Source organism: Alligator sinensis, unplaced genomic scaffold, assembly GCF_000455745.1.
Source record: "Alligator sinensis unplaced genomic scaffold, ASM45574v1 scaffold953_1, whole genome shotgun sequence".
NCBI classification, from domain to species: domain Eukaryota; kingdom Metazoa; phylum Chordata; order Crocodylia; family Alligatoridae; genus Alligator; species Alligator sinensis.
In genome coordinates, this window is record NW_005842365.1 from 193,656 (window position 1) to 216,339 (window position 22,684).

At 46.5% G+C, this 22,684-nt stretch overlaps 1 protein-coding gene across 1 annotated transcript in view; it reads right to left on the reverse strand.

The window, feature by feature from the left end:
• The window catches only part of SCARF2 (scavenger receptor class F member 2), a 166,944-nt gene that overhangs the window by 102,819 nt on the left and 41,441 nt on the right, over window positions 1–22,684 (reverse strand). The window contains exon 6 of the mRNA XM_006029204.3: window positions 20,844–20,972. Coding sequence (XP_006029266.2) covers window positions 20,844–20,972 — 129 coding nt within the window. The remainder of the gene's footprint in view (window positions 1–20,843; window positions 20,973–22,684) is intronic.

The following is a 22,684-nucleotide window of genomic DNA, read 5'->3' on the forward strand; positions in this document are numbered from 1 at the left end:
ACACGGAAAAGCTAGAAAAAAGCCAGTAAATGGAAAGTAAGTTCCTTACAATGGAAAGTAAATTCTGCCAGTTAATGGAAAGTAAGTCCTGCATTAACAAGTCAGTTAATGGAAAGTAAGTTCTCCCTCCCCCCTCCCCCCACCCCACTTCCTCCCCGCATCTGCTTTGTCCTGTGGTCTTTCCCTCCGTTGAGTTCCCAGTAAACTCTGCCGTTGATTCTCTAAGTATGATCTGCCTTGAATATCTTCTCCCCTGAACAATTTTTCTGAAGCTATTCAATTTGGGGGCTCACTTTTCAGTTGCCCATAAGCCTTACATTGCTCCTGATTTGGGATCTATAGCATGAACTATAATAGCCCATACTTATCTCCTTGGGACAAGGTTGGGGGAATTCACCTTCTGCTCCTGCCTTCACCACAACATCCTAGGTGCCATTTCTTTCTCCATGGATTCAGTTCCTTTAGAAAGGATAACATGCACAGATTTACAGGCAGCCTCCACTAGGCAGATTGCAGCTGGCACATTCCAGTTTGCTTCTAGCAGCTGCTGTTCTTGCCTTCAGGTCCCAAAGGGACTCACCTGGGATAGCCTGGACTTAGAACATTTTATGCTTTTAAACTTCCAAAGCTTTCCTATAGCCAAGCTCTGTGCTCATGTGGCAGGATGTACCAGTTATAACACTGTGTGACTGGCCCAGCCAGTACAGAATCAGCCTGGTTTCCTCAAGCACTCAAAGTACCTGGGTTGGAGATCAGATATCAAGATGTGAAAACCCAAAATGAGATTAAACTGATGATGTTCCTTGTGATATTCCAAGGACTATTGGAAGCACCATCTGGTATCATATGATCCTATTTTCAGTTGCTTATAACCAGGGATCTGGGTTTCCCATTTGCCACAGAAAAACATGTAAAAACATGGACTTTCTTTTTTCAAGGAGAAAAATGCAGATTTTCTCCTTTAAAGGAGAAAAATGCAGGAAACAGCGGGTTTCCCTTTGCAGGCTGGTAGAGTTCCAGTCTGCAAGGGGCTGAGGGAGCAGGAGGAGGGTGATCGGGCAGGGGGTGCCACATGCATGTGTGCGTGCTGTGGGAGCTGCTCTCCATGCTGCTTGGCTGCCATGTGCACCTGCATATGGTAGCCAGGCAACATGGAGAGTAGCTCCTGCAGCTCAGTCATGGTGGAGAGAGGATTGAGGCCCCCATAGTGAGGGAAGAAGAAAGGAAGCTGGACAGGGTTGGGGCTGGGGACACTGCCCAGCTGGGGCGGTGTGTGGGGCATAAGGCTTGGGGCCTGGGGCAGGAATGTGCAGCTGCAGGGCCCAGCTAGGGAGCGGGTGACTCTTCAGGGGGCAGAGGGTGGCAGGGGTGGGGCTGGCTACCTGCAGCTGAGCACACTCCCTAGGGGAAGGCATGAGAAGCACATGCCTGCTAGATTTGTGCACAGGGTGGGGCCAGATGTGGGCTGCCCACTGCAGGCTCAGGGCTCCTCACCCTGTTGCCCTCCCCTTTGGGGCCACCACAGCTCAGTGGGTGGGACCTGGTATAGGAGGGCAGAGTGGGGTGGGGTGGGTTGGGGAGGCTTTGTGCCACTGCCAGGAGCCCCACACCACCGTGATGAGTTGCCCAGTGCCTGCCTGGCTGCAGAGGGGATGGCGGAGCAGAGTTGTGCCCTCTGCTGCTGCTGGGTGGGCAAGGAGTGCCTTGCTATGGCAGCGCAGGGCTCCCAGTGGTGGCATCGAGCCTCTGCAACTTGCTCTGTTCTCTTGCACTGGGTCCCGCCCTGGGGGAAGGAGCCCCAAGCCCTCAGTGGGCAGCCTGCATCCACCCCTCCCACAGGCTCCACTCCAGCTGTGCCACTTATGGGGGAGGGGGAGCTGGGCTCTGCACTGTGCTTTGGCCGCAGCAGCCACTGCCTCCCATGAATGGCAGCCAGGGCTCAGGTGCTCCTTGTGGGGAAGGGGAGGCAGGGGGCTGAAGACCCAGGTCCCTGGCCCCATAGCCCTGGCAGCTGTGGGACCCCTCCAGCAAGGCTGGGGAGGGGGCAGGGGGCTGTGGGTAGGGGAGTGAGGGGCACCAGTAGGGATGTGGGGGGGTGTGGGTCTGCAGGTTGGGGAGTGAAGCACACTGGCAGGGCCAGGGGGCTATGGGCTGGGAGTGATGGGCACTTGAGCAGGGTAGAGGGCTGCCAGTTGGGAGAAAGGGGCACCAGTAGGGCTGGGGGAATGTGGCATTGTGGGTAGGGAGTGAAGGGCATCAGCAGGGCCAGGGAGCTGTGGTTCAGGAGTGAAGGGCACCAGAAGGGCTGGGATGCTGTGGGTCAGGAGTGAGGGGCACTGGCAGGGCCCAGGGGGCTGTGGGTTAAGAATGAGGGGACCAGCAGGGCCAGGGGGCTATGGGTGGGGAGTGAGGGGTGCTGGCAGGGCCAGAGGGCTATAGATTTTGAGTGAAGGGCTCTGGCAGGGCCAAGGAGCTGTGGGTCAGTAGTGAGGGGCACCAGCAGGGCTAAGAGGATGTGGCTTGGGAGTGAGGGGCAATGGCATGGGCAAGGCACTGGCATATCAGGGCTGCTCAGCACCACAAAGCAGTGGGTGAGAGACAGCAGCAGCTAGACCTGAATCCTGATGAGTGAAGCTCTGATTTTCCATGATAAAAACCCAAAATCAAACACCATTTAAAGGTATTTAGAATTTATTTTATTATAGTGACTGAGGCACTGGTAGACTTCCAAATTGCTTAAAAATTGTAAATATATCAATAAAATGCTGTGTTCAACTGAGATAGATAGATAGATGTTTCATTTTAATCACAGAAAAATGCAGATTTGGGGTGTTTTAATCAGAGAATTTGCTATTTTTAAACAGAGAAAACCAGCTTATAACTATACCAAACTTTTAACTGCTTGAGCTGAAATTTTCCATGTTGTATGTCTGCCTTTGGTTTATTTGTTTAGGAAGATTTCAACCAACATGGTACAGCTTTGTTGAGAACAAGTATAAGGAATAGTGTTTTCCCATGTTAAATATTGGAGACCTTTTCTCTGAGAAGCTCTAGTGTCTTCATGCTTTGGAAATTTGTTTGAGATGCTGCTTGCTTCATATATGCATATTTTGCCATCCACGTGAAAATCTGCCTGCATTCAGCAAAGTGACGAGCCTCTGAAAAAAAGGGTAGCTTGCACAGGCTTAGTAGAGATATGCTAGACCTTGCACAAAATCCTCACTGATTCTGTCCACACCAGGCATGTTCCATTCTGGGGCTAAGTGGGAGTTTTCCTGCAATCATATCTCCAGCTTGATGCAGGCCATACTGGTACTGCTTCAGGTGTTACACTTAGCCAGGGCACAGAATTGCCTTGCTACACCTCTACTATTGGTTCAAATGGCAGAAATCAGTACAATGGGACTACAAATTTCCATGCTGCTATTGTCCAATGTTGTTACAAGATGGAATTTAAAATTTGTTCTTTTGCTTTTTTAAAGAAACAATAAATCACAAGGAGTCTACCATCTATATCAGGGGTGTCAAATTCACTCTACGCCCCAAGATGGATCTGGTATTCAGGGCTTCTTGCAAGCCAACCAAAGGCATAGGTCAACTGTGGTAGGATCATCAGATATGACACATAGTATGTAGAAGCAATAGCGGAAGATCTGTCCCAGAGCAAATGTTGCATGGGTTAGCAGCAGATCTGGACTAGAGAATGAGGTGGTGGAGGGCTGGCAGTGGTAAGGCAAGCAGATATGGGCTAAGCAAGCACATGTTGAGTTGAGCTGTCAGCACAGCTCTATCTTGCCTTCCTGCTGCTGAAGGTCATATCCACTGGGGCCCAGATGCTCTGAATTATGCAGTAGACCCCTAGCCATACCGTCAACTTCCCTTCTCTGCCAGTAGCCAGCTGGCCAGATAGTGGCACTACAGACTGGATCGAGTCCAAAGGCTATAGGCTTGACACCTCCGGTCTACAGGACTCTGCCTCATTTGCTGAGAAGGTGGAAAGTATGTAGTGAACATGGCATGGAAGTGCAAGAAAAGAAAGGACAGTCACATGCCTGAGAAGTAAATACTATCCTGGAGCACTGGATTGCATCTCTGCCTCTGGCAGACTTCCTATCCATCCTCCTACACATATTCAAAAAAGGCTGTAGATGTGATCCTAGGAACTAAAGACCCATGAGTCTCACATTCATCCCTGGCAAGTTGTAGAATCTATACATAAAGAAAAAAATCAGCAGTCACATACAATATGGTGAAGAAGAGCCAGCATGGTTCTTGTAAAGGGAAATCCTGCCTCACCAGTCTGCTGGAGTTCTTTGAGGATGTTAACAAGCTTGTAGACAAAGGGGATCCAGTTAACATAATACACCTGGATTTTCAACAAGCTTTCAGTAAGGTCCCTCACTGAGGGCTTTTAAAAAAACCGCATTGCCACAGGATTGGAGGGAAGGCTCTTTTGTACACAGAGATGGTTAAAAGGCAGGAACTGAAGGGTAGGGCTAAACAGTCACTTTTCAGGATGGAGTAAGGTCGAAGTGTGGAGACAGTTCAGCCTCTTGATGCTTGACAGGACTGAAAATGATCTGTTAGGCCCATGAGGCCTAGTTTTGGCATGAGTTCATTTATGGAATTAACATGCTTGCATGCAAGCAATATCATTATGTAACTTGATTTTTTTGCAAAGATTCTGAGAAAATGGTTTATTAGCGCATATTTCACCCATACCTGAAGCAGGACAGTTCCTGGTACAAGGTGAGGATAGATAGATAAGAGGAAGACACAAAATGGGATGTTTATAAAAACTAGAAACCTGCTGATGAAAAACAAAAATTTACCTAATTGGTGGCTACATGACTAAAGGACTATAATTATCACCACCTTGAAAAGGAAAAATCTTCTTCCGTAATCCTGATGGTGTATGAAGACTGAAAATATCTGATCTCCCTTGAAGGAACCTGCCTGCTCTACAACCCATGGCCAGCTGACAGAGAAGTGTATTCATAGGACTGGTAATATACCTATATAATTGAATTGGTTGCTTGCTAAAACTATATCTATATGCACATCAGTTGTTGATGTTCTGTAATGCTCAATAAATGGATTTATTAAGGAACGAAAGGACTCTCATTTGGAAAAAAATTAAAAAGATTCTCATTTGGAGAAAGATTAAAACATATCCTTAAGGCAATATTGATCCTTCTTGCTTGCTCTCCATTTGGGAGGACAGCCAGTTTCCCCCTGGTTCTTAAGGCAAGGTGACAAAAGAGGGGTCCCACAGGGATCTCTGGTGGGCCCAGTATCATTCAACATTTTCATCAATGACCTAGAAATGGGGATATGCAGTGAAATGTCCAAGTTTGCAGATGGCACTAAATTATTCTGGGTAGTCAAAGCCCAAGCTGACAGAGAGGAACTACAGAAAAATCTTGCCAAGCTAAGTGAGTGGGCAAAAAAACCAGCAGATGAATTTCAATGTCAAAAAGCGCAAAGTAAAGCACATGGGGAAAAATAACCTCCACTATACATACATGGTGCTGGGTGCTGAGACCTTGGAGTCATTGTAGATAGTTCTCTAAAAATGTCAGCTCAATGTGCAGTGGTGACCACAAAAAAAAAAAAAAAAAAAAGCAAAAAAATGTTTGGCACAATTAAGAATGGAATTGAAAACACAATGTTAAACATTATTACATCATTATACAAATCCATGGTGTGTCCGCATCTTGAATACTGCGTGCAATTCTGCTCTCTGCATCTTCAAAAGGATGTGGTAGAATTAGAAAAGATACAGAAAATGGGGAACCAAGATGAGTAAGGATATGGAGGAGCTGCCATACCAGGAGAAACTAAAAAGACTAGAACTCTTGAAAGGAGAAGGCTGAGGAGGGATATGACAGAAGGCTATAAAATCATGAGGGGTGTGGGCCAAGTGAGCAGGGAACTTGCTCACTAAGTCCCAGAATATTAGAAGTAAGGGGCACTGACTGAAATTAGGAAACAGGCTTAAGACAAACAAGAGGAAATACTTATTTATGCAACACATAGTTAACTTGTGGAATTCATTGTAACAGGACGTGGTAGAGGGAGATAGCATAGCCAGGTTCAAAAAGAGACTAGACAAATTCTTGGATGATACATCTATTAATAGCGATTGAACCGAGGAGTTGAGAGATGTTTCCTTTGGTATCTCTAAACCAACAATGGTGGATGCCAGGAAGGGTAAGGAATCAATCACTACATATATCTGACTCAATGTTCTCCCTCCAAAGCATCCACCTCTGCCACCCACTGGAGATAGGATACTGAGCTAGATGGACCATTGGTCTGACCCAGTATGGCTCTTCTTATGTTTTTATCCCTTGTTGGGCAAATAATACCCAAACTTCAAATAGCTAATTATGTGTTTTATCATGTGTTCCCTGGATTTATGAGCTGAGGTCGTTAGATGAGGTTTGCAGAAGTGCTGAGCACTTGCAGCTAGAAATGAAGTCTATGACAGCTGTTCTTTGAATATATAAAGTGCTATATAATGTTATGTCTCTAAAAAATCAGGTCTACATGTCTCAGACTCCTGATACACACTACATTTAAGATGTGATTAACAGAGAAACCACACCTTAAATAGCAACCTGACTACATGTGCAACTTGATTTAAAGCGTGATAACACAGTAAATGAGCCACAGTTATTCTATCTATAATGGCATATGGCTTGTTTGTATCACACCTTAAACTGAACACGTAGCTGGGACCTGTCAAAATCCTGTGTCATCCAGCTGTGCAGCACGTAAGGTTTTGAGGGGTCCCAGTGTATGGGGAGCCCAGTATACATGATTTTACAGTTGGGCATCACACATGGTTTTATAGATCCCTGTGCACCAAGCTGATTGTCCGCTGGTGCCAGGGACCACATTGGTAATCAGCTGATAGGGTTTTATCTTGACGATGCAGGGGGAGCCTGGGTTCCACCTGCACCACCAAGGAAGGCATGATAGGGATCTAATTCCCGGTCCCAAAACTGCATGGCCTGCCATGCATGTATGGCATCTACTCTAGTAACTCCTAACTTCACAGACCTACAAAATGAGGAGCCTCAAAGCACTTGGCTCAAGCAAGACAAATGGTCCCCATGTATAGATGCTGTGACATTCTGCCACAAAGGATGACTAAGGATATGGACTACATGCTGCCTTAGCCTCAGCCTACTGCCTATACTTACTCTCTAAAGACTGAAGAAGCTGAGTGAGGTCCTGTTTTATCCACTTTGACCAGCACAGGGTCTGCAGGCAATTTCTGGGGCATCCTTGATCTACTGGAATGCATCCTGAACAGCCTTCACAGATGCATATGTGTCTCTACTTCCTGTAGCATGGTAATAACACTTGGCACTCCAGTCTCTCTTTCTCTACCTCTGAGTGGGTGCACCTACACGTTCATTAATGCACTGTGGTTACTGAACATTCAGTTCAGTACCTGTAATAACAGGTACTAACTGAATACACAGTAACCAGTACTACTATGCAGTAGCACGGGTGCACGTTTTTTTTGGTGACACTTATGCATAGTAGAATAATTCTACTGCACATTAGCATGTTAGCAGATGTTTTGTCATGATGCGCTAATGTGAAGTAGAATTAGTCTACTGCGCATCTCATGTAGATGCACCCAGTAGTGTTTCCAACTCTTTCAACTCTGGCATACCTCACAAGATTCAATTGTTGACCTTCCATTCTTTTTACCTACAGTGTTTTCTCCTTAGAGACATCTCATTTGTCTCTAACCACACGTGCACTTACCCACAGTATTGAGTGAGATACAACACACAATCTCTGACAACTTCTCTCAGCTTACCATTGGACAAATTCCTCTCAGCTCCCTCCACCTAGGGCCTCAGAGACAGGGTGCTTCACTAAGAGAAAAGGAGCACAGCTCCTGACTCTCACTTAAAATTGATTGTCCAACAGTGAGCTTGGAGCCACCATTTCCCTAAGTCTCTGTTCCTCTGCTCCATGTGGATGGTGCTAGACAAGGGAAGCAGTATTTTAGAGATTTTATATTTACTAGTTTGTATTTGGAGCTGCTCTGATCAGGAAAAGTAAGTTTAACCATGATTTCTGATCCAAGGCAATTAAATCAAGTTGCTTTAATAAGTTAAGACTGTAAGACAGCAGCAATAAGCAAATAACCTTGCTTATATTATCTCTGTTTTGCATGACAAGCTTTGTCTGTCGCTTACTGGCATATTTCTATGGGTGGCAGAGCTGTACTGCTACCCCGCGTGTCCACAGGTAGTGGATAGAGGAATGATCTTCAGGGAAGGTTAGCTGAGAAATAAGTAGAGGTAACTGACAAATAAGCAGTCACGGACTAAGCAGCACCACCAGGAGGTGGTAGGAGCAGCAGATGGCAATGCTTTCCCTCCTGAAAAGCCACATATATCCTTTGACAGTTCTATGACACGGTGACTACAGATCACCATTATAATAGACCTGGCCAACCCCCAACCATGGATCTACAAGCCCTCAATGGCAGAGCAGGCAGAAGAAGTTGTCAGAATCTAAATGGTTGTGAAGGCAGACAAAGGCGGCCACGGGTGACTGGTGCCTCCTGAGTCTGTGGGGGCACCAGTGAGGCACGACTGGGGTGGGGAGGGGTGTCCCCCAGCGACTGGTCACTGAGTGTGCCAGTGGCACAGCAGCGGCAGAAATGTCGGGACTTCCGCCGCCAGTGGAGACAATTTCAGGGGGGGCACGAGCACTCTCTGTGCCCCCCTATCAGCTGGAGCACTTGCTCTCAGGGGTGTTACCAGTGCTCTCAGAGGGGGCACGTGTTCCCCTGTGCCCCCCCTATGCATCGCCTATGAAGGCTGCAGTGGAACAAGATCTCCAGTTATTTTGGCCTCCTTGCCATTGGATTAAGCTCCTGTTCTGTCAAGAACTGTGTGGAAACTGATGTGCAACAGTTTCTCCACAATAAAAGAAATCATGCACAGGCACCTTCCCTGAAAATGGCTTTTACAGTACATTTTTAAAGCCCTTTGGCAACAAGCTAGTGAAGATGGGAGCAGGATTGTGAGGTCTGCAAGCTCTGAGTTGTGAATTGGCATGAAGGTGACAGTTACAAGAAGGTCATCTCGCACTTAGATGAGGCAGGGATGTGATTTGGCAGTTGTAAGTGTGACTGAGCAGCCCTCTTCAGGGTCCACTCTGCTCCTCCCGCATGAGGAGGGGGCTAGAAAAATGCCTTAAACATAGCCTGTTTACCATCTTCCTGACTGAATAACCATGTCCAGTGGGATCACATTTACTGTGGTTGAAATCAATGAAGACACATAATCAATTTTGGGACCTGGAACATCAAGACTGTCATGGATAATCCTAATAGTGAATGCCTTGAGCACTGCACCACAATTATGGTTCAAGAACTCAGGCAACACAACACCAACATCACTGCACTGAGTGAGATCTGGTGAGTGGGAGGTGGACAGCTCACAGAACATAGAGGAGGCTATACCTTCTTTTGGAAGAGTAAACAGGAAGGAGAAAGCAAGCTTCACAGATTTGGTTTTGCCATCAAGATTGAACTTATAAACCAACTCAACGAGCTCCCTATAGGAATTAATGATTGCCTCATGACTTTCTATCTTAAATGGGCAGGAAGCCAACAAGCCACTGTCATCAGCATATATGCCCTGACTCTTGACACCAATTCCTGAAACCAAGGAGGAATTCTACGCCAACCTTGACTAAGTCATTTCTGACATTCTGGAGGGAGATAGACTTATTCTTCTCAGTGATTTCAATGCCAGAGTCAAACAGAACCATCAACGAGGAAGGAGTAGGAAAGGTCAACTCCAATGGCATCTTCCTCTTGACCAAATGTGAAGAACATGGACTCACAATCACCAACACCCCATTCTGCCAGACAAGCAGGCAAAAGACATCATGGCAAAACCTGCAATCTAAGCATTGGCACTTGACTGGCTACGTCATTGTCCATGCCTGGGATCACAAAGATGACCACATCACCCAAGCTATGCTAGGAGCTGATGACTGATAGGCTGATCACTGACTCATTAGCTCAATCATGTCACTCAAACTGGCTTCCAAATGATGGCTGAAGCAGAAGCAATCTTGACAGAAGATCAATGTCAAAGGACTAAAGGACCCAATCAAGCAAGACCACTTCCACTAATGCCTCAATGAAAAACTGACAAATCTAAATCAACATTGATGGGTGGTTGTCAGCAGTGCTTGGGGTGCCTTCAAGTTCATTGTAATCAGCCCCTGTAAAAGAGACACTTGGATTCTCTACTAGGAAACATCAAGACTGGTTTGATGAGAATGATCAGGAGATCCAAGAGTTGGGACCACAAGCACAAGGCCTTTTGTACTTGCCAGAATGACATCAACTCGATGCAAAAGAAATTAAATCACCAACAAGCCAAGGCAGAGGTCCAAAGGAGGACCCGTAATATGAAGAACAGATGGTGGAAAGACAAGGTGAAGGAGATATGCATATGTTTTTCAATGCCACCAAACCCATGTATGGCCAAGCACTCAGGGACCAACCCCCTTGAGATCTAAGGATGGAGGAGACCTGATAAAGGAAAGGGGAGCCTTCAATGCATGCTGGAAGGAGCATTTTGAAGACCTTCTCGATTAATACTCTGTTGTTAACAAGAGTGTTCTCAGCTCCATCCTGCAACACCTGGTCAGAGACGATCTCGGAATCCCTCCAACCCTTGATGAGGTGAAGAAATCCATCAAGCAAATGAAGAGCAAGGCATCTGGAACTGATGCAATCCCTGCCAAAATCTTCAAGCAGGGGGAAAAGGAGCTCATATCACAGCTCCATGCCCTCATCTTAAGGATTTGGAATGATGAGGAAATCCCAGGTGACCTCATGGATACCATGATTTTGACAATCTTCAAGAAAGGAGACAATTACAACTGTGAAAATTCCTGTCCACCACAGGAAAGATTATTGTGAGAACCTCCTGAATCATCTTCCACTTTCTGAAGAGTTCCTCCCGGAATCGCAGTGTGGGTTTAGCGTGTCAAGAGATACAGCTGACATGATCTTCACTGCTTACCAGCTGCAGTAAAAATGCTGGGAACATAAACCTTTCTACATGGCATGAAAGCCTTTGACTCTCTCAACCAAGAAACACTACGGAGGATCCTTCTGAAGTATGGATGCCCACCGAAATTCATCACCATCCTATTCCTGCTCCATGACAGCATGCAAGTGGTGGTTCTCAGCAATGGATCTATCACAGATCCCTTTGAGGTTCAGTCAGGAGTTAAGTAAGACTGCATCATCACTCCAATACTCTTCTGGATATTCCTTACCACAATGCTACATCTGACCACCAACAATCTTCCAGTCAGAGTGGAGCTAAACTTTTGAATAGATGGCAATCTGTTTAATCTCAGCTGACTTCAAGCCAAAACCAAGACTACTCCAACCTCAGTCATCAAATTCCAGTAGGCTGATGATGCAGCTCACTCAGAAGCAGACCTTCAGGCAATTGTTGATGACTTTACCAAGGCATACAAAACAATGGGATTCATGCTTAACATTCAGAATCCTAAGGCCCTCCATCAACCAGCTTTTAATGAACAGTCCCCAGCTCTGGTCATTCAGCTGCACAGTGAGACTCTGGAGAATGATAAATATTTCCTGTACCTCAGAAGCCATTTTTAGCAGAAGGTTGACATAGTTTCATAGTTGGTAGGGTCAGAAGGGACCTAAGCAGATCATCAAGTTCAACCACCTGCAATGGGCAGGAAAGGATGTTGGGATCAAATGACCCCGGCTAGGTAATTATCTACCCTCCTTTTGAAGACCCCAAGGTAGGAGCAAGCACCACTTCCCTTGGAAGTTGGTTCCAGATCCTAGCCGCCCTGACTGTGAACTAGTGCCTTCTGATGTCTAGCCTGAACCTACTCTCAATCAACTTGTGGCTGTTATTCCTAGTTACTCCAGGTAGTGCTTGGGGGAACAGGGCCTCTCCCATTCTCTGCTGGTCCCCCCTGGTAAGTTTATAGATGGCTTCCAGATCCCCTCTCAGCCTTCTCTTTTGAAGGCTGAACAGGTTCAGGTCCCATAGCCTCTCCTCGTAAGGCCTGCCCTGCTGCCCCCTGACCATGCGAGTGGCCCTCCTCTGGACCCTCTCAATGCTATCCACGTCCCTCCTGAAGTGCGGTGCCCAAACTGGATGCATACTCCAACTGTAGCCTGACCAATGTCACATAGAGGGGGAGGATCACCTCCTTGGACCTGCTTGAGATGCATCTGTGGATGCATGACAAGGCGCAGTTATCCTTACTGACCGCGTCCTCACATTGGCAGCCCATGTTCATCTTGGAATCAATAATGACTCCAAGATCCCTTTCTGCCTCTGTGCTGACAAGAAGGGAGTTCCCCAGCTTATAGGTATGCTGCTGGTTCTTTCTCCCCAGGTGCAGTAGCCTGCACTTGTCAGTATTGAATCCCATCCTATTCTCATCTGCCCACCCCTGTAACCTGTCCAGATCTAGTTGTAGCCTGTCCCTCCCTTCTAGCATGTCCACCTCTCCCCACATCTTAGTGTCATCTGTGAATTTGAACAAGGTGTTTTTCACCCCCTGGTCCAAGTCGCTGATAAATATATTGAACAGTATGGGCCTGAGCACTGAGCCCTGGGGGATTCCACTGCCCACATCCCTCCAGGTCGAAAATGACCCACCCACCACCACTCTCTGGGTGTGGCCCTCTTGCCAATTTGTGACCCATCTGACTGTGTAGGCATTAATGCCACAGTCGCCTAGTTTTTTAATGAGAATGGGGTGAGAGACAGTGTCAAAGGCTTTCCTAAAGTCCAGAGAGACTATGTCCACTGCAACACCTGCATCCAAGTATTTTGTGACCTGATCATAAAAGGCAACTAGGTTGGTCTGACAGGACCTGCCCCTAATGAACCCATGTTGGTTGCCCCTGAGCATAATCTCCCCTGCTGGTCCCTCACAGATGTGCTCCTGGATAATTTTCTCAAAGAGCTTCCCCAGGACTGAGGTAAGACTAATGGGCCTCCAGTTACCTGGGTCCTCCTTCCTCCCTTTTTTGAAAATGGGGACCATATTCGCCTTTTTTCCAGTCCTCTGGCACCTGGCCAGAGCACCACGAGTGCTTGTAAAGCCGTGCCAGGGGCCCCACAATGACCCCTGCCAATTCCCTCAGCACCCTGGGGTGGAGATCATCTGGACCTGCTGATTTAAACATGTCCAGCCCCACCAGAAGTTCCCCAACTAGGTCCTCCCTGACCCAAGGCCTGGCAGTGCCTCTCCCAAGTCCATCTGGAATCCCAGTGGGGGAGATGTCCCAGTCCCTGCTCAGAAAAATGGAGGCAAAGAATTTGTTAAAGAGGTCAGCTTTATCGTCTGGTGCAACCATCAGATTGCCAAGTGTGTCCTGCAGGGGCCCCACATTACCCTGTGCCTTCTTTTTACTCCCTATGTATTTAAAAAATGACTTCTTGTTATCTTTGATCCTGGTCACTAGTCCTAGTTCTGTCTCCACCTTAGCCTTCCTAACAGCCCGCCTACAGTCTCGAGCAATGGAGGTGTAATCCTCCTTGGTGATGGCCCCTCCCTTCCACTGCGTGTACGCCTCCTTTTTAGCTTTCAGACATTCCTGAATGCCTTTGGTGAGCCATGGGGGCTTTTGAGCACTCTTGCCCCCTTCAATGAAGAAATCCACCATCACCTTAAAAATGCAAGTGCAGTCTTTGGATGCCAGAGGAAATGGGTGTTCGAAGATAACGACATCAGATATGAAATCAAGCTCATGGTTTACCAAGCAATTGTGATCCCCACCTTATTGCACAGGGCTGAGACACGGACAACATACAGGAGACATCTCAAGTTGTTGGAGAAATACCATCAACACTGCCTGTGGAAGATTCTTCAAATCCACTGGGAAGATGATGAACCAATGTTAGCGTCCTCTCACAAGCAAACACCACAAGCATTGAGGTGATGATCATCCAACATCAATTTTGCTGGGCAAGGCACATCATCCAGATGTCTGCCTCCAGACTTCTGAATAAAGTTTTATTCTCTCAGCTCATTTAAGGTGTACACTCAAGATAAGGGCAGAGAAAGTACTTCAAGGACATCCTTGAAGCCAACTTGAAAAAATGCAACATTGATATAATCTCATGGGAGACTATCGCCCAGGACTGCCCCAAATGGAGAAAGTTTCTGCTGCAAGGATTTCAGTACTTTGAAACCTTATAATGACAACAAAAGACAGAAAAGCAGGAGTGGCAGAAACAGTGTGCCATGGGCTGAATCAATAATCTGGAGCTAGCCACCCTATACAGAAACACATGCTTAAATTGCAAGTCTGTCAATCTTGGATTGGTCTCCTCATCTGTGGGTCTGAAGATGGCTGATACAATCATGGAAGACTGTGAAGGATCGCTAAAGAAGGATGGGGCATGAACTATTTGTGCCTCTTTCAGGTGTATTGGGATAAACATGTTTAAATGTAAAGGAGCAAGTAAACCCATTCTTTGTGTTCAAATGCTGTAAGGGAAAGTTGAGCAAAGGTTACCCACCAAGTACTCCCCATGCAGAGGTCTGCAGTGGAGTGACCTTACAAAGCAAAAGAAAAGGCTTGGGGTAGAAGGCCTGCTGGGTATATTTCCCTCTAGTGGTTTTGGAGTAACATCTACTACCCATTGGGCATGTCTACACAAGACGCTAACTGCACAGTAGCCTAATAATACTGTGCAGTAGCGCATCACAGCATAAATAGTGCTAATACAGTATTGCACAGTATTATTAAGCTACTATGCAGTAGTGTTACTAAAAAGATGTGCACCAGCACTACTATGCAGTAACCCCAGTTACTGTGAATTCATTTAGTACTTGATTATACAAGTACTATATTTATGTGCAGTAATCACTGTGCATTAATGAATGTGTATACGTACCCACTAGGTCCTAAAAAAGCTGAATACTTTGAACTTGCTGAATATTTTATAACTTGAACTTGTTAGGGTACAAAAGATCAAGCTTGTATAAAGAACCAGAAGAGAAGCAGCATGTCAATCATCTTCAGTAATTCCTTGTAGCGGTGCTGAGTAGCAGTGGCAGCAAAGTGCTAGGGGTGAGCAGCAGCAGCAATGGGAACGAGTGGCAATACCCAGTGGTGATAAGGAGAAGCAGAGTGGTGATGGGAAACAGTTACTCCCAGTGGAGGTGTGGAGCAGCAGCAGTGGGGCAGTGGTCTCCAGCAGTACCCCCTAGTGCTAAAGAATGGCAGCAGTGACCCCAGTGCCAGCAATAAGTGACAACATTGATCTTGAAAGCAAGTTGCTTAGCCTACTGGCATTGGCAGGCAGCTCTGCTCCCTGAGGAGCTCCTCAGCCACTCCTCCCAGCTCCAATGCAGTTTTTACATTGCAAATAACTATGTAATAAGAAAATAAAAAATAAATAGTAATGGCCTGTTGTGGGCACACAGACAAAAGCCCCTTAGCTTGGCACACCAGCCTGGCTCTTCACTGTAGCAAGCTCTTCCAATCACAACTGACTCCTTCCCTGCAAACTTCCACCACAGTCATCTTTCTGCTCTCTTCTCTGTGGCTTTAAACTCCCAATGAGTCACTCCCTATCAGCAGCTCCCCCATTGCTGTGGCTACTCAACAGGGCTGGCCACCCTCTCTTAGGGGGATGGATGTAACCCTGTTATATCTCTCTGATACCTCAGGGCTGAGTCTGACACGCACGCTTCTGAATTTAGCCCCCCACCTTCTTGTAAGAAGTTGTCCGTGTTGGCACGTGCAGATCCTGGTCAATGATATATCTCAAACAGAGGAAGGCTGTAAAGCCAAGAACAGCATGTCAGTCTGGGGTTGGCATCTCACACTGCTTTTCAGTCAAAGTGATATGATTGGTAACAAGGATGAAAGGGGCCCCCAGAAGATACCAGTAATACCAGAGAGAGACTGACCCCAAGCCTTGCCTTTAGGCACCCATCTGTAAAACAAACCTATGGTCAAAGACCACACAGTGCAGTACTAGAGCAGTACATTATATCCATTTTTCCATTTTATTTCTCCAAATGTTCCTGCACATGCTGAGGCCTTATTGAGCAGTTTGTCTGTTAATAAAGTAGTCATTGAGAAATGTGGAACAAAGTGCCAGTAATAACCCAAGGAAAGACTTCAATTGCTTTTTTGTTTTGGGTACAGGAGCTTCTACTTAAGCCTGCAATTTATCAATGAGGGGTCTAATCTCTCCATTGCCTAAAGCATATCTCAGATGTCTAGTTTCAGCATAGCTGAGCTAGTATTTTGCTGGATTTGCCATAAGGCCTGCAGCCTGAAGTGACTGTAGCACTGTCCTGACCTACTGGAGAGTTTACTCCCAGGTACTTGTGACTGTGACTACATCATTAAAGTATGCAGCAGCATACTCTCAATGTGGCTGCAGTACCTTGCTGTAGTACCTAGCTGCTGGAAGGTGGTTGTGGCACTATGGAGTCTGAAGGGGAGGTCTCAAAATCAATACAGCTCCCAAAGGTGTCATGAATACTGTTACCTCCTGGAACCCTGGGGCCAAGAGGAACTCCCTATAAGCCTTTGTTAAGTTCAGTGTTGTTATATATTTCACCTTCCTCAGCCACTGTAGCAATTCAGCAATCCAGGGCATCAGGTATGCCTCAGACTTCAATACTACATTTAACTTCCAGGAATCAATGCAAAACCAGGTCATCTTGTCTGGTTTGGGAACCAATATGACTGGACTACTCTATTCATTTCAATCATTTTCATATCCAGCATACTCTGTGCTTCTTTCAGTTTCCTGTAATTGCTCTGGGATTCTGGAGAACCCCGTTAGAATGGAACACTCTGGTCATTGTATTATCTCAAAACCAGTCTGGGTGCTTCTTCCAGGTTTGGCTGTGAACATATCTGGGCAGGCCTCTTTGCCTCCACTTGCTGAGATATAGTCAGGTTCTCCCCCAAGATGACTACCAATCAGGAGTTGAGCTGCATCCTGCATATTTCCCATTTCAGTTGCCAAACAGAGTCATTGAGGGTTTCTTGGACCTTCTACAGTTTCAGGTAATGTTACCAAGGAAGATCACAAATTTGTGGCATGTAATAGTATATATAGTAAGAGACACTGTTGACCAGTCTCACAGTATGTTCATCAGAACCAGTTCATGTTCTCCTACTCTTCCATTCCCAGCTGCAGAACCAGGTCCTGGGGCTCCTGGCCAGGAGGACTTTGCTAAGCTATCAGATATTTTAGACTTAGTAGCACTGTTCAGCCTTTTGCCTGTTCTTTCTTCTCAGGGAAAGGAGACCTGGGTTTCTGTTTGAGTTAACACTCAAGTTGGAAGATTGGGCCAAAAAAAATCTCATGAGGTTCAACAAGGACAAGTGTAAAGTCTTGCACTTAGGGTGGAAGAATCCCATGCACTGCTACAGCCTGGCTAAGCAGCAGCTCTCTAGAGAAGGACCTGGGGGCTACAGTGGACAGTAAGACAGATAGGAGTCAGAAATGTGCCCTTGTTGCCAAGAAGGCTAACAGCATACTGGGTAGCATTAGTAGGAGTGTTGCTAGCAGATTGAGGGAAGTAATTATTCCACTCTATTCTGGATTGATGAAGCCACATCCAGAGCACTGTGTTAAGTTTTGGGCCACCCACCTTAGAAAGGATGTAGACAAGTTGGAGCGAGTCCAGTGCAGGGCAACAAAAATGGTAAGGGGGCTGTGGCACATGACGTATGAGGAAAGACTGAGGGAACTGGTCTTATTTAGGTTGCAGAAGATAAGACTGGGAGGGGATTTGTTAGCAACATCAGCCTTTAACTACCTGAAGGGTGGTTCCAAAGAGGATGGAGCTAGACTGTTGTCAGTGGTGGCAGATGACAGAACAGGGATCAATGGTTTCAAGTTGCAGCAAGGAAAGTTCAGGTTGGATATGAGGAAAAACTCTCTCACTATGAGGGTGGTGAAGCACTGGAACAGGTTACCTAGAGAGGTGGTGGAATCTCCATCCTTGGAGGTTTTTAAGGCCTGGCTCGACAGCCCTGGCTGGAATTATATAGTTGGGGACAGGGGTGATACATACGGGGTGCACACGGGTGCATGTGCACCCCCTGAGCATGGCGGTGCACCCCCTGCAAAAAGGGTGCAAAAAACAGTGTCAACAGCGCCTGTGGGCGGTTACCACTCGCCTCCCTGCCACCGCTGGCAGCGTCTGCAGGTGGTCTGTGGTTCCTGCTGGCCGCCACCACCAAAAATGCCAGTGGCGGCTGCAGGAGCTCCCCTGCTTACCACCACCATGTTCCTGCCACCACCTCCATGTTCCCACCACCTCCATGCCCCCCCCAGGCTGCTGGGGGCATGCTGGGGATGATACTGCTTTGAGCAGGGAGCTGAAGTAGGTGACCTCTTGAGGTCACTTGCAGCCCTAACTTTCTATGATTCTATGAGCATGACAACCTCAAGGTTGCCATCTTAGACCACATGGGGCTTACTGGAGAGGAACACCAGCACTATTTATGGGAAGAGGCATTTAATTTGGATTCTCAGCCCCAAGCAGTTACACAGCGCCTCAAAGACTTGTGCACCCAGTGAGTGAAAACAGAGTCCTGCTTGGCCACCAAAATCATGGAATTGATAACTCTAGAACAATTCCAGCAGATATTGCTGGTGGGGCTCAGGAGTGGGTTTGCTGACACAGTGTTGATGATTTTAAGAAGACAGTCTGCCACATCAAAAAGCAGCCAAATAAGAATGTGGGAAATGCCCAGGCAGGCCAAAGACATAAATTGAAAGCAAGAAGGAACTACCATAGCTAGAAGATCAGTAGGTGTAAGTCCAGGAAAAAAAACAACAACCAACCAACCAAATAACAGAAAGAGAGAGGGAAAGACAGCTCTTTGTTGTCAACATCCACCTAACTAGAAATCTTAGAGCACTCATCTGAGAGGTGGGTGATCCATGTTCATGTCCCTGCTCCACATCAGGAATCCTAGACCGAGTGCCCTAACCACAAAGTTATTTGCTATTTTGGGATGTCTATCTCATTTTGACCAGCAATGCCATCTGGGACCAAATAAAACTTTGCCTCAATTAGTACATTACTGTGAAAAAGTTTTAGTTTTGTTGAACTGACATTTTTAATCAAAAACTGCTTTATTGAAAAATTCCCAAATAGCTCTAGTATGTATGCATCCAATTACCAAAAGTGCATTGTGATTTATACCAACTATCAGGACTCTGATCAAAAGCAGACCCCTCAATACGAGAATCTACAGAAAGCAAAGCAATCAAACAACAGAATTAAAACCTTGATTTCTTGTATCTGACTCTCAGAACTACAGGCTTTCCATTTTGACCAGGAACCACCTGTTTAAGTTTGAGAGATAAATATGACATTACTGTCAGAATATGTACATTAGAATTCCTTTTCACAAAGACTTCAGACACTTTGGCTTGGTTTTACCTCCGTGATTTTTTTTTTTTTGGATGTATGAATGATCACAAGAATTCCCACCCTCTGTGGATAAAAGTGACTGGTGTACAGATTTAGCTTTCCAGGGTTATATATTATGCATGAAAATATCATGATGTGAATTAAGAGTGATAATGAATGTATAATAATAAGCTATCTTTGGAATGGCAATGAGAATACAGGGCTGGTTCATTTAAGTCCAGTCCCCTGCTACCACAGGCATTACAGCCTGCAGGGAAGGCAAGATACTGTTTTACCAATTAATCCCTTTCATCATAGTTACTCTACTACAGGATCTGATAGGGAAAACCAGCATAACTATAAGAAGTTAGGCAAAATTCAGGTGTTTGGTTTAGCAACATCTGTTTCAATGTCTGGATAAATATGCTGCAGCTTGGAAAGGTCAGTTCATGGAAGTAAAAATTATAATGCTCTGACTGCAATAGAAAAGTGCCCTGAAAATGGGAAGCAGGCACAGGATATTTTCATTCATGAGGTGCAAGCCACTAGAAACCAGAAGGGAAGATAACTTTGTGGTGATATACTGAGAACTTGTTTGATATGAGACACAGTATGCCCTCCTTCCCCTCAAAATACGTCAGAAGTGAACAATAATCACACACGCACACAGGGACACACTCTAAGTATATTCTGTAAATTCCAAAGCCAGTTATTCAAGGCAGGGGTGTGAAACATATGGCCCATGGGCTAGATATGCCCTGCAGAGGTGGATCATATAGCCCACCATCTTTTCCCTGGACCAGAATGGAAGAGCAGGAGTTGCCTGCTGGTGGCATTTGTGTCCCCTGGTCAGCTTCCCTGCAGAGGGAGGTACTGGTGTGGCACCTACTGCAGCCACTGTCATATTTACTGTTTCCTGTTGATAGTGGCCACGGGAATCACCAGTAACACTTGGTGATGGGGGTGAGCAGTGGCAGCTACAATAGAGACCGCTGACACTCCTCGCAGAGCAGCAGCTCTGATCATGATGGTGGAGCTTCTTACCATGGCTTTTAGATCCATGGCAAAAATTGGCCTTCTGGTAGCTGTGGCTGCACAATGGACAGAGTCCACTGTAGTACAGCAGGTGCTTCCCACATATACCTGCAAAGCAGGGAATAAGGCCCACAGAACAATATGAGTTTGACACCCTTGAGCTAAAGGATAACAGGGCAGATTGTCACATTCCTCCAGGTTCCCCATACTTTCCTCTCCTGGGACATTGCAGATAACCCTAACCATGAACCCAACTCTTCATGCGTTTATTCAGCCCAGGTGCCCCCAGCCTCAGCTCCAAAGAGCATGAGACAGAAAGTGTCACTTACTAAGTGCCGTGGGAGCCTGCCCGGCAGAGGCATCTGCCCGTTTCAAAGTGGCACTCGCCGTTGAAGCAATCGCTGCACACAAAGGCACAGTTCTCACCATACGTCCCATTGCGACACTTGGTTTCACACCTAGGAAATAGCCAACAGGAACTAGTTACAAGAATGGGAAGGGAAGAGGAGAGCTCTTCCTGGGAGCTAGCAGATAAGACAGCTTGAAGCAGGGCAGGATCATCCAGATAAACAGATTGGAACTTTGGAAATCTCCTGTCATTTCCTGTTCCTCCCTCTCCCCAGGAAAAGGGTGGGGATGAAAACCCTCCACACTTTCAGCAAGGAGCTGGGCCCAATTCAGCTGTGAGAAGCAACCCCATTGTCCATGCAGAGCCAACTGACTATAAAGGGCATTTTGGGGCTTTGAACCATGTCTCCTCAGGAGCAGTTAGGCTGTTTGAGGGACATGTGGAAACAAAGGGAAAGATTATGCTGTCTTTCAGGGCAAGTTGGGCTCTTTCCTTGGGTCCCCATAAAAGCAGTGATTTGTACACATCTCACAGTCCTGTCACTTCAAAAGCCCAGCCAGGATTTATGCCCATCATTCCATGAAGACCTTTGAGATATGGTAGAAAAACTAGCTCTGCTTTCTGATAGATGCTGTGGTCTCTGGAAACTGAGAGACACCTTAGTTGCTGGTTTGGTACTGTCACACCTGGGCTATGTCTGGGTGGTGCCTTTACGAGTTCCAGAGTGAGGGAGTCTTCAAAACTATCCAGCACAGACCCAAGTCAATAGCACCTTCCTTTCTACATTGCCTCCATTTGATTGAGCAGGATTTGTCCAGACCTGGCCTTCCTGAGGCATTCTCCCTCCCCATTCCCTATCCAGACTACTCTAAGCATGGCTTCCCAGGATGCCTTGTCTTGTGAAAGAACCTGAAATTTGGCTGAGAACTGGAGGGTGACACACTATTATTCTCCTGCTAGGACAGAGTTTGGAGGGAAATGAGGTTGTGCAGGTGCCCTGTCCTCATGACCTTGAGATCTGTGCTTTGCCTGCCTGAATTTGGAGACTGGAAAGGATTAATCAAATCCAGATGACAGAGAGCTGAAGCCCAAGGCCAGCAGCAAATGTCTCTAAGAGAACATAAGAGCTGAAATTGCTCAGACTAGGCACATAGCCAGGGTTAACCAGCTAGGACCCCAGCCAGAGTTGGCACAAGGGTTCTACCAACCTGCTGAGATGGAAGATGAAACTCATACAAGAGTTCAATTAAATATAGCCCCTCCCAGAGGCTACAAAGCCCTGTTAAGGGCTTAGGGGGAGGGGACCATTCCTTACACTTCCAGTGACTTCAGAGCTGGCATCCTAGAGTGGAAGGAAAGGGTGAGCCTCACCAGCCTCTTCATATGCATGGAGCTGTTTGGACCTGCCATGACAACAAACATTGATCACTCTTAGGCAGGCTGGGAGAGGGAGTGACCTGGGAGAAGAGGCCTCCAAAGGAGAGAAAATGCTGACAGAGGATGCCAGTGCTCTGTCAACAGTCAATCATAGAATCATAGAAAATTAGGGCTGGAAGGACCTCAGGAGGTCATCTAGTCCAACCCCCTGTTCAAAGCAGGACCAGCCCCAAGTATATTATCCCAGCCAAATCTCAGCAAGGTTCTGAGAGTTTGATCCTTTGTGATTAGCTTACATGCTGCAGGGAAAGAAAGAACTGTAATTCCTCTCCTTTGGTCAGTATCTGTTTCTTCTGGTCAGTTTTGTTTCCCTAGAGGCTGGACAGCTCCAGGGAAGGAGGGAAGACATCCTAGGACCAATAAAAGCTCACAGCAGGAACACTT